This window comes from Gracilinanus agilis, chromosome 3 (assembly GCF_016433145.1).
Source record: "Gracilinanus agilis isolate LMUSP501 chromosome 3, AgileGrace, whole genome shotgun sequence".
NCBI lineage: Eukaryota > Metazoa > Chordata > Mammalia > Didelphimorphia > Didelphidae > Gracilinanus > Gracilinanus agilis.
The window spans coordinates 252306728-252322227 of NC_058132.1; the positions used below are offsets into that span (position 1 = coordinate 252306728).

Consider the following 15500-nt stretch of genomic DNA (forward strand, 5'->3'; position numbering starts at 1 on the left):
TAAGGAGCACATTTCTGGAAGCCACACTCAGTCTTCTTAGTGACTTTAACATTTTTTTTGCCCACTCTCTTTTTGGGTGGTTTTGAAAGTCAAACCTGCCATGTTTCTGTGATGTTTTTAAATGTTTCTGCTCGAAGAGGACATGATATAATGCCAAAGATTGCATGTGTGTATGTGTATGTATGTGGGTTTTTTGTTGGTTTGTTTTTACTAACGGGTTAATCCAGCATTTGCAGAGAAGTCACCCTTCTTTTGCCATGTGACATCAAATTGCAGAGGCAAGCCTGAAATGATGATTTGTGCCAGAACTAAAGTGTTTGCTTTGTGCTAGAAACAACTATGTTACTTTCTTAAGGTGGGTCCCCCCAATAAGGGGGAGAGAGCCACCCTGATGGGATTTCAGTGTCTTCAGGTCAGAGGCCGATCTGGGGATTTAATAATGATTGTTCTTACCAGCAGCAGCAGATCGAGGGGCAGGTAGCACAGCTCAGCTTTCAGCCAAAGGCTCTCCTTGAGAGGATGAGGAGAGCAGGGAACAGTGGCTGGAGCTGTCTTCTTCAGGGATCGAATCCACCGCAGAGAGTGATTTGTAATATTCATCTTCCCCATCAAGCACTTTGATTTGGCTATAGCAAGGAAAGGGAATTAATTTTGTGGGGAAAAGAAAACAAAACGAGAGCATTCCTGATGTCATCACCATCAGTAGTGCTGCTAATGTTATTCAACAGTCTGAATGGAATAGGGCTGGATTCATATGGAAGCATCATTGCATTAAGGGTATCCCGAGGGGTGTTCTCTCTCTCTCTCTCTCTCTCTCTCTCTCTCTCTCTCTCTCTCTCTCTCTCTCTCTGAATCACTATGTAAGGAACCTGTATGGCTAGGGAGATTAATGACTGCCTGCCACACCTTTCACTTCTGGGTCACACACTTATAATGAGGCAAAGAGAGCAGTGGCTGAAAGTTGTTATCGTACTGGGACTGCTGATTTATGGAAAACAAATTGTCTGTCTCTGGTTCCTTAGACATGCGAGTGCTTTCTCTGAGTCTAAGTATCATTGTTCTTCTAATCAGCCCTGATATGTTCCTCTGCTTGTCTCTTCACCCCACTAGTCAAGATCCAGAAGCCTAAATTTCCCTTTGACTTTTGCGGATGATTTTTGCAGGTAAAGAAGGAATTCTGGACCATGGGCTACTCTGTAGAAGTTGGAGTGCTTGCTGAACACGTGTGTATATATAAGCGTGTGCATGCTACATCTAATCAGTAGGCAAAAAGGCTATAACCTCCTAGTTCTCTCATTCTAAAAGGAAAGTACCATTCTCTGGAGTACGTATGGGAAAGAATGGAAAAGAGCATTTGCTGATAGGAGACAATTTCGTAGACTCTCAGAGTACTAGAATGTTGCTTCCGAAAAGGGACCTTAACGACCATCTAATCCAACCCCCTCATTGGATAGCCGTCTCGGATACTTGTGGATACAAGTTGTATACTTGCTACTGTTTTTGTTTTTGAAGTTCCCAGTGTTAATAATAATGGCCGAATATTCTAATTAGTTATTTTTTTTAGAAATCTCTCTAGAAAGTTTTGCATTTTCTGTACTATCACAAAGGACTCCTTCTGTTTACAGTTGCTTAGAACTAAGAAGACAGATATTTACCCAAATTTTCTTGGCTTCCTCTTGCTCCCTTGATATTCTAGAGTTCCCTGTGGAGAGGGCCAAGAACACACAGTCAAAGCAAAGCAGCAAGTCGTTAATTTTTAATTCAAAGTGATTTTGTGTTGAATGCAAGCAGATGCTGATAATATCAGAAGTCACAGCATAATTTTTTTGATCAAAGGGCTCAAGTGAGCCTGATGAAGCCTGCATCTTGCTCGTCTTTGATAAACCGCATCAATTATTCACCGTGAAGGCAGACATCCTGACATGAAAGCAACAGATAAGGAGCATAAGCACATGTTCAGGAGGAGAGGAGAAGAGCGTGGGGGTGGGGCTGGAGGGGCTGGAACAGGTATTAATAACAGAATTATTAACTGGAAACAAAGCCAGTAAAACGCTTTATGGCCACTTTGAACTCACGTTTAACTGGTTATAGTACATGTTATCCTCAGGGCTATTCAGCATTTTGGGCTGCTGACATCTTCGGCGAGGTGTTCTCAGCTTCTGTTCGAGACAGTTTTCTGAACCTAGAATAAGATAACACAAAATTTGGTTTTCAGCCATCCCAGGTATTAAGAAAAATCTTTGGGTGTTTTTAGGCAAAAAAAAAAAAAGTACTTTATACAAATGTCCTTAACAGCAAATTTGTTCCACCATAAATAGATGTTAGAGAATATTCTATAGTACAGTAGCTTTGAGAGAAGTTATCTTTAAGAAAAGGGTCAGGAGTTAACTTCTTTCCACTTCTTCTGCCCTTCTCTTTCCCAAGTATATGCCAATTGTTACTATTATTTCAGATTTTATATAATCGTCTTCTTGCTCTTATCTGAGCATTCTAGGAATGGAATCTCCTGGTTAGTGATTGTAACCCAGAGGGGCAGCTTCCTCGGGAAGCTATCGGGGTATGAAACAATGAAGCCAATCTGGGAGATGCTGCTTTAAGATAATTTGCAGTTCATCGGAGAGTGAGTTGAAAGCCATCTGGAGTGCACACTCTGCCCGTCAGAGAAGAAGAGCTTCTCTAAAAGAGGGTTGTATTTTGTGGGAAATATGGCTGGAGCTAGTATTAGTTAAATGCTTTGAAAAATACAATTGATCTCTGCATTCTTTAGAGGTGGTAGAAATGAGAGGAGGAAAAGGTCAATTGAATTGTAATACTAAGAAGCTTCTTTGAAATAGGCCTGGTTCAGGAATCCTCCTATGAGAGTGCCCTCAAAATCATGGAAGAGAAAATAACTTGTCAAATTAAGCCATGGCCCATTTCCTTTACAAACAAACAATTTTCTTGGAATCTGGTGTTCTTCCATTGCATCTTTGAAATGAGATCTGATTATTATGAGATCTTGACAGTACATAGAAAACAACCCATAGAATATCTATCTTTAATGATGCTCCTCTCTTCCCCCTCCCCACCCAACCAAAGAAAGGGAAAGATATATTTCTCTTCTGGACCAGGACTAAATGTTTTCGTTGTGCCTCAGGATATTTTGAGTCACTTTGACCAATTTTTTAAAATAGAGTAACTTTTTGTGGAGAGAGAAAGATTGGCTTCTTAGCTATTTTAATGGGTTTCCTAAGTGATCCGATTCTGCTAACACAGCCCAAATAAGTGAACATAGTATTTTCCATTTAACTCTTGGGGATGTTCCTAAGAATTGGAGTAGTAATCCTTTTGAGAATCTTCTGAAATCCAGGAAAGAAAGTTATTATTTTATGTTACCAAGATGGTGATGCCAGATTTCTTATGGAGTCTGTTTTCACTTTTTTTCTCATGGATTTTAATAAATATATGCTCTGTATGGGTATGTTTTTTTGTGTGCAACTAGATGGCCCAGTGGATAGAGTGCCAGACCTAAAGTCAGGAAGACTCATCTGGCCTCAGAAACTTACTAGCTGTGTGACCCTGAGCAAGTTACTTAACCCTGTTGGCCTCAATTCCTCATCTGTAAAATGAGCTGGAAAAGGAAAAGGCAAGCCACTCCAGTATCTTTGCCAAGAAAACCTCAGGTGGAGTCAAGAAGAGTTAGACACGAACCACCTATTTCTTTTAACAGGAATTAAATGTACATTACATTTACATTAATGGGGTCCTTAAACACCAGAATCACTTCCTTTTAAAATTGTATTAAAAATATAGTAATAGTAACAATTAACATTTACGTAGTGCTTTATGGTTTATAGAATACATTATTTAATTTCATCCTCTCAGAAACTGTGTGTATATGGACAGGTGTGGAAGGGACAGGAGTGGGTCTTACAAGTATTATATTTCCCATTTTATTGATAGAGACTAAGTGGCTTCACCACTTTTCTGAGCCTTTTCCTTTTGTGCTAGATGACCTCTGAGGTCCTTACTATCTAGTAGTGGTAGTCACAGACTTATCAATGATCCCACAACTGGTAAATGTCAGAAACAGGATTCAAACCTAAATCTCTTGGCTCCTGGTCCAGGTTTTTATTTTTCATAAAATAATTTTTAAAAATGTGATGGAAGAAATGTTACATCAGTCTCCTTACGTTGGTGTTGTTCTAGCGGCACATTATATTTTCCTTGTTTTTTTAGTAGTCAAATTCTGTCTCTACACAGTAGCCACTTGAAAAGTGAAAATAAAATCTGTCAAAATTGTTATGGATACACTTTGTTCTATGCAATAAATGCATATGACCAAACAACAAGTATTTATTAATAATTACCTACTATGTGTCAGACACTATGATGTGTGCTAGGGAGATAAGTAATCGGTTATAAATCCAAACACATTCCTGAAAAGTTGCATGTGGACTGGATTTCTGTAAATTGAATCTGACTTTAAAAATCCCTAGGGCAGCTCACTAGTTTAAGCAATTATTCTGTAGGTAGAGGGTTTTGTACACTATTTCCTTAAAGTGGAGAAAATGTTCTTGCTTTTGACACAAAGGTTACAATTCAAAGGAAGACAGAAGAATGAGCTCAGTGACAGTTTTAATAATTTGCATCACAGAATGGTGACTTCCGTCCAAAGAGCTATTTAGTAAATGTTACTGCCTACATCCTCTGGCCCTCCTCTGGTCTGTGGATTTCCAAGAGGCAGCAGCAGGATGTGGAGCATGTTTGGGCAAAAGTGGAGCTGGCTGGAAGTTCTCAGGTGTCCCCAAGGCCATCCTTCAATGCAACCAATTGAACTCACGACTATCTTGACCCCTTATCTGCTACTGAGTCACTGTGGGCTGAAAACTTGAACTTCTTATTTCCCGTTTTCCAGCCCCACCTCTCAGACCCTGTTTGGAATCTCTAGTTTTTGTTGTTTTTTTTTTTAAACCCTTACCTTCTGTCTTGGAGCCAATACATAGTAGAAGGCGGAAGAGTGGTAAGGGTTAGGCAATGGGGGTTAAGTGACTTGCCCAGGGTCACACAGCTGGGAAGTGTCTGAGGTCAGATTTGAACCCAGGACCTCCCATCTCTAGGCCTGGCTCTCAATCCACTGAGCTACCCAGCTGGCCACTGGAATCTCTAGTTTTGAGCCAGTTTCTGTTCTTTGTCCATGAGTTAACACTCTTCCTGGATCCAGATATTGGCTTGATGCTCTGTGGACCTGACCTTTATTGACGTTGATAACACATTGATGCTGATACTTGTCTAGTATGACTCTTTTTATTTTCTGAGAAGGGGTTGTTTCCAACAGCACGATGAACCTCAGTCAGTCACCGGCTGCTCCCATCCCCATTAAGGACAGGAAACAGGACCAATCTTCAGGGATCTAGGTGGGAAACACTCTGAATTTTTTTTTAATGATAAAAACAGCTTATACTTGGTTAATGCTCTGGGCTTCCAAAGTCTTTTTACATCTTGGAGTCTCATTTGAATATCATGGCAAACTTCTAAGGTAAATAGTAAAGGCATTATTATTTTTATGATGAAGAAATAGCTGCTGAGAGGGGTTAAATGGAATTCACTGCCAAAGTCACGTAGTTGAGGAAACAGAAGAAGGAGATGGGCATGAGCTCAAGTCTTTTTATGCTAAATCACATCCAATGTTCTTTCTTTCATATAGCTCACCTCTTAATATCCCATTGATGAGTTCTATATTTTGTAACAGATCAAATAAATACACAGGTTTCCTTAATTATTTTATTTTTTAAAAATTCTTACCTTCTGTCCTAATTACAACTCTAAAACAAAAAAGCAAAGACTAGGCAAATGGGGTTAAGTGACTTGCCCAGGGTCCCATAGCTAGGAAATATCTGAGGCCAAATTTGAACCCAGGTCATCCCAACTCTAGGCCTGGTGCTCTAGCCACTGAACCACCTACCTGCCCCAGATTTCTTTATTTAAAAAAATTATTGTTAACTTTTGTTTTTGCAATACTTTAGTTTTCCAATATATTATTTTCCTCTCCCCCCTACCAAAAAGATATTATAACAAATAATAAAACAGAAAGGGGGGGGAAGTTCAGCAAAACTAATTAAGACATTCACCAAATCTGACAGTATACACAATATTCCATACCCTTAGTTCCCCACCTTCAGAAAGAAATATATAGGTATTGAATTTTTTTCAACTACTTTGCTTGACTAATGGTGGAATAGATATGAGGACCCATATCATAGGAACTATGTTAAAGGTGATGCAAAATTAAAATAAGGTTTTCTGGCACTTTCAGGGCCATCCTAGACTTGATATTCTAAGTTCTGCAATTCATTAAGTTGTAGCATTTAGGTTGATAGAGATCCTAGGAAGACAATTAGGTTATGTGAGCCAGAGCTACAAATCATAATCAGTTCCATCCTTTAACTTGTAGATTTGTCTGATTTTGCAGGGTTTCTAGCCGGGGGAAATAATTCCTATATTCATCCAGATTGGAAATAAATCATGGGTTCTGTATACTTCAAAAAACTGATAATGTTATCTGGATAAGTTGCTCAGTCTAAAAGGCCAAAATGGATGATCAAACCATAAAATCCACTTTTTGGGGTCTGAATCATTCATTTTGATGCATTTACTGCTCTTGTTTATCAGAAAAATCACCCAATCTCTGTCATGTCATGTTCTCTACTTATGTTTATGTATCAGTTGCTATTACTGCACTAATACAATAAGAAGTTATACCTGTATGATGACATATGCATTAAAACTAAGATTCCTTCTTTTCCATGGAAGTAACTATCTCTAATGCTTCCATTCTGCTTCTAATAGGAATGGAGGTGGGAAATGTTTGCTTTGGAGAAAATTATGTATTTGATATGACTTTTAACACCCTCACAATTGCAAATCTTCAAATATTTAGCAGCAAATTTTGATGATGGTGAGTTTTCAGCCCACCAGGAGCATCTTGATTCTGGGGCTTTACATGGGCTTTCCTCTTCTCCTGGGATGCTCTGAATTTGCCTCTTCTTGGATTCTCTTGCTTCTTTCAAAGCTCAGATCAAGTGGCATCTCTTACATGTGGATTTTTATTACATTACTCTCTACTGATGTTCCTCACACTCATTGGATCACTCCTTCCAAGTCTGTCCTTTTGGAGGTCATGAATTATCATTCAATCATGACCCTTAACTACAGATGTACCCCAAGGTTATGACCAAACAGTAAGGTAGCACAGTGGATGGAATGCTGATTCTAGAGTCAGGAAGACATAAGTTCAAATCTAGCCTCAGATACTTCTTAGCTATATGACCCTGGGGAAGTCCCTTAACTCTCTTTGCCTCAGTTTCCTCATATGTAAAATGAGCTGGAAAAGGAAATGGCAAACCACCCCTGTATCTTTGCCAAGAAAGCCCCAAATAGTGTCACGAAGAATTGGACACAACTGAAATAATGAATAATAACAAAAATAACATCAAGGTTATGATCCAGACTTGCACCTATTCTCCCTTTCCTCTCTTTAATCTCATCAACTCCAGGAGATTTAACTATCATTTCTCTGCAGATAAAACACCCAGATCCACATGTATGTATGTATATACATATACATATACATATACACACATAAATGTACATATGTGTGCCCATATCTACCTCTCCAGACCTAGTCTTTCCCCACTCCAACCTAATAAATATTTACTAAGCCCTTATGACATGCCAGGAACTGGGCTAAGCTATGAGGATACAATTAATAAAAAGAAAGGCAGTATCTGCTCTCAGTGACTTACAATAAGACAACACACAAAAAGAGGTGGGAAAGTGGGGGGAGAGAGGAGATGGAACACCAAGGGCTACCTGATATAGGAGCATCTTGTTCTGTGAAGATGAAACCAGGTAGGGATGCTGATGCAAAGTGGAGTGATTTCAGAGTCCCTATAAAGGAAGGTGTGAGGTCTTTGCTCCTGTGCCCTCCAGCTCTCCTAACAGAGGGAAGAGGAGGCTGAGGGAGGTGGAGTCATTTAAGGCTTGACTTGGCAGCAGGGTGATGAGTTTGCAAGTGATGAGCTTATCCTGAGAGGGCCCTTTTTCTAGGGGGCTGAAACCAGGCAGGGTAGTAGATGCAAAATGGACATTAGAGGAGCTCACTTCCCCTGAGCTTCACTTCTACATCACCTTCTGAATATTCCAATCTGAATGTCCCAGTGACATTTTAAACTCAGCTTGTCCAAAACTGAATCATCTTTGTCCTCAAACTCCTCTTCCAAATCTCCCTATTTCTTTTGAAACAACGCCATCCTTCCAATCTCCCAAGTTCATAAGCGTGGAATTATACTGGACTCCTCAATTCTCTTACCCATATATTAAACTAGTGGTCAGATCTTCCCATTTCTATCTTCACAACACCCCTTACATCTGCCCCTCCTTTTAAAATCCTCATCATTTCATACCTAGATTATTTCAAGTTTCTCCCTACTCCATTTTATGGAGTAAACCACAAACTGCTGCGAAAATAAATTTCCTTAAGCACAAATTTCATTGTGTGACTCCCCAACTCAACCAACTCCAGTGGCTCCCTATTGCCTCTAAGATAAAATACAAACTACTCTGGTTATACTTAAAAGCTCTGGACAAAAGAGCTATAAAATTGTACATACCCTTTCATCTGGTAATACACACTACTGGGTCTGTATACCAAAGAGATCATAACAAAGGGGAAAGGTCCTACTTGTACAAAAATATTTATAGCAGTTCCTTTTGTGGTGACAAAGAATTGAAAATTGAGAGTATGTCCAGCAATGGCTGTGAACAAATTGTGGTATATGCTGATGATGGAATTCTATTGTGCTATAAGGAATGATGAGCAGGATAATTTCAGAAAAAGCTGGAAACATCTACATGAACTGATACAGAGTGAAATGAGCAGAACCAAGAGAACATTGTACATAGTAACAGCAATATTTTATGATGATCAACTGTGAAAGACTTTGCTACTCTCAGCAGTACAATTACCTGGGACAATTCTGAAGGACTTTATGGCAAAGAATGCTATCCACCTTCAGAGAAAGAACTGTTGGGAATCAGATCAAAGCATACCATCTCTCACATTAGTCTGTTTATGGTTTTATTTTGGGGTTTGGGTTTTATAGGAGTATTCTCTTATAACAATGACCAATATAAAAGTATGTTTTGCATGATAATACATGTAAAATCCAGATAAGATTTCTTGCCAGCTCCAAGATAGGGGAAGAAGGGAGGGAGGGGGACAATTTGGATCTTATAATTTTGGAAAACATATTTTTTAAATTTATTTTTTAGAAAATTTTTCCATGGTTCCATGATTCATGTTCTTTCTCTTTCCCCCAAGCTCTACCCCTGCCCTCCCTGAGCCATTGTGCAATTCCACTGGGTTTCACATGTATCATTGATCAAGACCTATTTCCATATTATTGATAGTTGCACTGGGGTGGTTGTTTAGAGTCTATATCCCAAATCATATCCTCATCAACCTATGTGTTCAAGCAGTTGTTTTTCTTCTGTTTTCTACTCCTACAGTTCTTTCTAGGAAAATGTATTTTGATAATTGTTAGTATATGAAATTTGGCAAGTAAAATATCTTTGAATAATATAAAACTGGACAACATGACTCTAGTCTACTTTTCCATTCTCACTGGCTATTACTCACCTCTTGCTCTATGTAATCCATTCAAACTGGCCTTTTCTCAACTACTCACGACAGTTTATGCTTTGTCTCTGTGTTTTTCACTGGGTATTCCCCATACCTGGAATGTATTCCCTCCTCACTTTTGCCTCGTAGAGTCCTTCTTTTCCTTGAAGATACAACTCAAACACTACTTTTTGAGGAAGATGTCCTTTCTTGCAAACCACTTCACATTTATCTACTTTGTATATATTTGTATTTATTTATTTTATAATGATGCTATATTTTAAAATGTCCTTGGCTCACCATTAGAATGTAAACTCTTTCCGGTAGAGATAGCTTTCTTCTTTATACTGGTATCTCCAGCATCTGGCACGTAGTGGGTGCTTAAAAATACTTGATTGATTGATAATTGATCTCCCAGTTTATTAGTATTCTCCAACCTGCCCCATATTATTTTGTATTTATTATGTACATATTTTGTATTTAATGCTATATGGTTTTCTTAAAGTACTTTACTTTGAGTAAAGGGACTATTTTTGTTTTTATCTTTATACATTGAGTTATTAGCACAGTGTCTGGCACTTAAATACTTAATCCTCAGCTGGACATGTTATCTATTTGATTGTTGCCTTCAATGAATAAGTTCAAAATGCATTCATACTTGCCTATCTTGTGAGACTCTTATTCATGTCCTCCTATAAGTTCAATATAGTGGATCCATTTAACCCACAACAATTAACTAAAGTCATATAGGACTGTAATGGACTCATCTGGTTGGAATAGGGGGATGGATGAAGCAGAGGAAAGGGAGTCTTGATTGGCCTTCTACTTCGGGATGTATTTTGGTAGATGCCTCTAGTGACAGTAGTAATTTGCCATGAGGTGTCCCCAAATACTCCTGGGAATAAAATGCCTGTGGTCATTCAGCAAGGAGAGACTGATGTGAACATGGTTCTGTGCAATTAAGAATTGTATACTAATGACAACAGTACTAAATTGTCATTTGGTAGATCTGTAGGATTTTGGGGGGAAGGCAGGTTGACAGTTGTCTATAGGTCCACTGGCTACTAGCCCTAGGCCTGGGCCTGGGACTTCCCCTGTCCCCATCTTTGGGGATAACACCTTGATAAAAAAAAAACCTAAACATTTCTGCTTAACAGGGCACTTGGAGACCATTGAGAGCTGTGCCAGATGAATTTTGTATGGACTCTTTAGACTGGGAGAAACCCCTGAAAGGAAATTACTTAATCCCTGCCAGAAGCCTAGAAGCTTTTCCTGAACTTGGAATACAGACAGATTCCCACAGTTATTAATAATGATAATAATGACAGCAAACACTGATATAGTAATTACTTTGTGTGAGGCACTGTGCTAAAGCCCTTCACAGTTATTACCTCACTTAATCCTCACAAATACCCTGGGACATAGGTGCCATTATTATTATGGTTTTACAGATGAGGAAACTGAGACAACCAGAAGTTAAGAGATTTGCCAAAGGTTACACAGCTAGTAGGTATCTGAGGCCAAATTTGAACTCGGGTTTTCCTGGCTCCAAGGTGCATACTCTATCCATTGCATCAATTAGTTGCCCCATATTAGAGGGAGGAAGAGCTGAATTGATTGAAAATGAGAAATTTTCAGGATTGGACCTGCATCAGGACAAGTTACACATAAGAAGGCAATGGCATCTTAGTTACTTACTTAGAAGGCTCTGACCATCATGCACATAAATGACTTTGTAGGAATTATCAGTATCTTTGCTATAGCCTTGATGCTTTTACTGATCATGGTCAGCTCTTTTCAGTGGGGAACCCTCTGTGAAACACAAAGATTTCATTAATTCATAGATCAGATTGTTGATTATGGGACTCATTCCTCCTGAAGGGACAAGGCCAACCCTGGGATTTTTGGTCTTCCTTTGACCATATTCAGTAATTCTTCAGGGAACCATTAAATTGCATCTTCCATCTTTTTTTTTCTTTTCCCCTTTTCCTTTTCCACTTCTGCCTGTACCAGACTTCTTACATCTCCAAGGTCTGGGTTGCCTGGGAATAGTATTAAAAATTTAGAGAGGCAGTTCGGTGAGGAGAGAAGGGAAGTTCTGGGTTCAAATGGCCTCAAGCACTTCCCAAGATATGTGACCTTTGGCAAGTCACTTAACACCCATTGCTAGCCCTTACCACACTTCTGCCTTGGAATCAATACTTAGTATTGATACTAAGACAGAAAGTAAGGATTTTAATTTAAAAAAAAAATTAGAGAATGGAAGCTACTTTGAAGATCTCCCTCCCCCTCCTCTCTCTCTCTCTCTCTCTCTCTCTCTCTCTCTCTCTCTCTCTCTCTCTCTCTCTCTCTCTCTCTCTCTCTCTTTTTCTTTCCTCTCTCTGTCTCTCTTCCCCCCACCCCAAAAGGTTCAACCATGTAGGTTGGGCTACTTTTCCTTATCCCAATATAGGTTAGACAAATGCTTTTATTTAAGAAGTTTTCCTTGAGACTTATTTGGCTCAAGAGATTGGCTTAGGGGCTTCCAGTTCTACTGCATAAAGAAGGTATAGCTATGGGCCAGAAGCATGATTAACGCCAAGAAGCTGGGTTCAGCTGAATCACTGTGGGACCCGAGGCAGCTAGGTGGCACAGGGCATGGAGTCAAGAAGACCTGAGTTCAAATCCAGCCTCAGACACTTAGTAGTCCTGTGACTTTGGGCAAGTCAACTGTAAAATGTGGTAACATTAGTACTTACTTCATAGGGTTGTTGGGAGGATCAATTTAGATAATTTTTAACCCTTACTTTTGGTCTTAGAATCAATACTAATATCAGTTCCAAGGCAGAAGTATGGTAAGGGCTGGACAATTGGAGTTAATACCTTTCCCAGGATCACATAGTTTAGGAAGTATCTGATGTCAGATTTGAACCCAGGACCTCCCATCTCTAGGCCTGGTTCTCCATCCACTGAGCCACCCAGCTGCCCCAACTTAGATAATATTTTAGGGCATTTAGCACAGTGCATGAGACATAGCAGGCTCTCAATGGATGCTTCTTCTCTTCCCTTCTTGTATCACCAGATATCCTTGTTGAATGTCCTTGCTTTGCTATCACTAACTAAACCTCCTTTAGTTGACAGTTGAATGACTTATGAGTGTCTCATTTCATTCCAATATTAGTTCTAAACTACCAGAGAACTGGCCTGACCCAGGCCCACTCTCTAACACAAGATTATCCAGATCTCTTTCTAAAATAAACCATGGGGTTCTGAGAGGAGAGGACATAGACCAGGTAAGTTTTGATGGAGCATGCCAGAGAAGCCTGGGGAGGCGAATCAGTGGAAGAAGGACCTATTAGGGAAAGATGAGTATGTACTTTGGACTAGAGACAGCATCAAATGGGTTGGGGTTGGTCAGAGTGAGCATGACGGCTTCTAATCCCCTGGGAGGCAGGGGAAAAATTTCTAACAGTACAAGAGAACAATTTTGCTGAATAAAGAAATATTATCTACATTTTCCAGAGGTCTGAAGCTCTAAAGTGAGTTTGCCAAGGTTGAGCTGTGAATAGATGACAAGACTGAAAAGTCATTCTGACCTAGGGAAATTCTCTTTAAAGCAAACCAGAAATTTAGGGCAAAACCTCTAATGTCTCACGAGGGCTGGTGCAATGTGGAAAGTTTTGAAAAACATTGTCCTTTCAAAAGCTTCTGCAAATTCAGCATGTGCTTCTAGTTGCTGGCTGCCTTTGGGGTTTCTTCCATTTTGTTTTATTTTTTTATTATTCAGAATATTTGTATGATGTGATATTCCCTCCCCTTTAAGAATTTACCCATAGGGGCAGCTGGGTAGCTCAGTGGAGTGAGAGTCAGGCCTAGAGACAGGAGGTCCTAGGTTCAAACCCGGCCTCAGCCACTTCCCAGCTGTGTGACCCTGGGCAAGTCACTTGACCCCCATTGCCCACCCTTACCAATCTTCCACCTATGAGACAATACACCGAAGTACAAGGGTTTAAAAAAAAAAAGAATTTACCCATGACACTCACTTCCCCAACCCCTCTTCCATTCTAGTGTTTTCCTGCTGTTAATTATTTCCTATTTGTCCTACATATAGTGAGTTTTGTCTATATTTGTTTGCCCGTTGTCTCTTCCTTTAGATTGTAAGGTCCTTTAGGGCAGGGATTGTCTTTTGCTTCTTTTGGTATCCCTAATGCTTAGCACACTATCTGGCACTCAATAAGTACTTAAGAAATATTTATTGATCGATTCATTTGTAAAATGAAGCTTCTGTGGCCGAGAATCTCTGAGGTTCCTTCCAGCTCTAACTCCATTATTTTATGATATCAGTTTTATGGAGTTGAAAAAATGTTTACTAGAACTTGCTTATCATATGCAGGATAGTATATTAAGGGCTAGGGAGAAAAGGAATTTTATTTTTTATTTATTTATTAGTTAAAACCCTCACCTTCTGTCTTAGAATCAATACTGCATATTGGTTCCAAGGCAGAAGATCAGTAAGGACTAGGCAATGGGGATTAAGTGACTTGCCCAGGGTTACACAGCTAGGAAGTGTCTGAGGTCATATTTGAACCCAGGACCTCCTGTCTCTAGGTGTGGTTCTCAATCCACTAAGTCACCCAGCTGCCCTCGGGAAAAAGAATTTTTAAAAAGTCAAAATCTCAATCTCCAAGGAGAATGTATACTCTAAATGACCAATAAAGAACACTGAAACAAGATATTTTTATAAAAGCAGATAAAAGCACAACTAAAGAAGGTCTTTGAAGGTTGGCCAAACACAATGAATGTTTGAGGAAGAAGCACAGATAACACTAGATTCAGGGGGAATTAGGGATAAGGACCCCAGAAACTCCTGCCAAAAATATTCTCATGAGGTCACAAACAGAATTTGGAGTCTCAGATCCTAGTCATAATACTGCAAATACCTGAGATGTCCTAGATAATACTTTAGCCTTTTAGAAATATAGTCTTCCAATATATGAAAGTCACAAAGTCTAGGGAAAGGATCTTTTTGAGTTACTCTAGTCCAAATCCTTCATTTAAAAAAGAAAAGAAAAGAAAAGAAAAGAAAAGAAAAGAAAAGAAAAGAAAAGAAAAGAAAAAAGAAAAGAAAAGAAAAGAAAAGAAAAGAAAAGAAAAGAAAAGAAAAGAAAAACTGAAGCTCAGAGAGACTATGTTCTGCCCAGGTCTAAGGAGCAGAGTCAGGATTCGAACCCAGGTTTTTTTGGCTTCAAATTGAATATTAGTACTTTCATATACTGCTGGACTATACCCATTTTTTTAAAAAAGGACTAAAACAGATAACCTGACACCTTTTCCAGGTATATTGGGTTATAGATCTAAAGCTTAAAGGGACTTTGGAGATATTTCAGCTTGAGGTTTCTTAACCCAAGGTCCATGCATTCCCAAATGATCTGTGGATAAATTTTAGGAGGTCCAGGAAGTTGAATGGGAAAACATTATATATTTACCTCCATTAACTTCTTTTTTATTTAAACCCTTATCTTCCATCTTAGAATCAATATCAAGTATTGGTTCCAAGGCAAAAGAATGGCAAGAGGTAGGCCACAGGGGTTAGGTGACTTGCACAGGGTCACCCAGCTAGGAAGTGTTTGAGGCCAGATTTGAACCCAGGACCTCCTATCTCTAGTCCTAGCTCTCAATTCACCATGTTGCCTAGCTGCCCCTAGTCTCTTGCTTTTGGGCAAGTACTTAGTACGTACCAGAAGTAGGACTTGAATCTAGGTCTTCCTGGCTCTGAGACCATATCTCAATCCATTTTCCCATACTGCCCACCTTTGTAACTATTCATTATAAAAAGGAAATGGATCTCTTCTGAAGAGGT

The 15500-nt window shown here is 39.3% G+C and overlaps 1 protein-coding gene across 1 annotated transcript; it reads right to left on the reverse strand.

Annotated features, from left to right (window-relative positions):
- Positions 1–487: 487 nt before the first annotated feature.
- LOC123241447 (myosin-IIIb-like) lies at positions 488–4796 on the reverse strand. Its single transcript, XM_044669093.1, has 4 exons — positions 4685–4796; positions 2076–2182; positions 1656–1702; positions 488–626 (listed from the first exon to the last, which is right to left on the reverse strand). The coding sequence occupies exons 1-4, from the start codon at positions 4794–4796 to the stop codon at positions 488–490; spliced, it is 405 nt and encodes a 134-aa protein (XP_044525028.1).
- Between the last annotated feature and the right edge of the window lie 10704 nt (positions 4797–15500).

Bases quoted from the DNA above. Each gene is read 5' to 3' on its own strand.
- LOC123241447 (XM_044669093.1), bottom strand. From the start codon at position 4,796: ATGGCCTTGGGGACACCTGAGAACTTCCAGCCAGCTCCACTTTTGCCC. The intron at 2,183-4,684 runs GTAGGCAGTAAC...ATCTTATTCTAG, and splicing joins CCAGAGGAGGGCCAGAGGAT to GTTCAGAAAACTGTCTCGAA. The intron at 1,703-2,075 runs GTGAGTTCAAAG...CCCTCTCCACAG, and splicing joins TGTACTATAACCAGTTAAAC to GGAACTCTAGAATATCAAGG.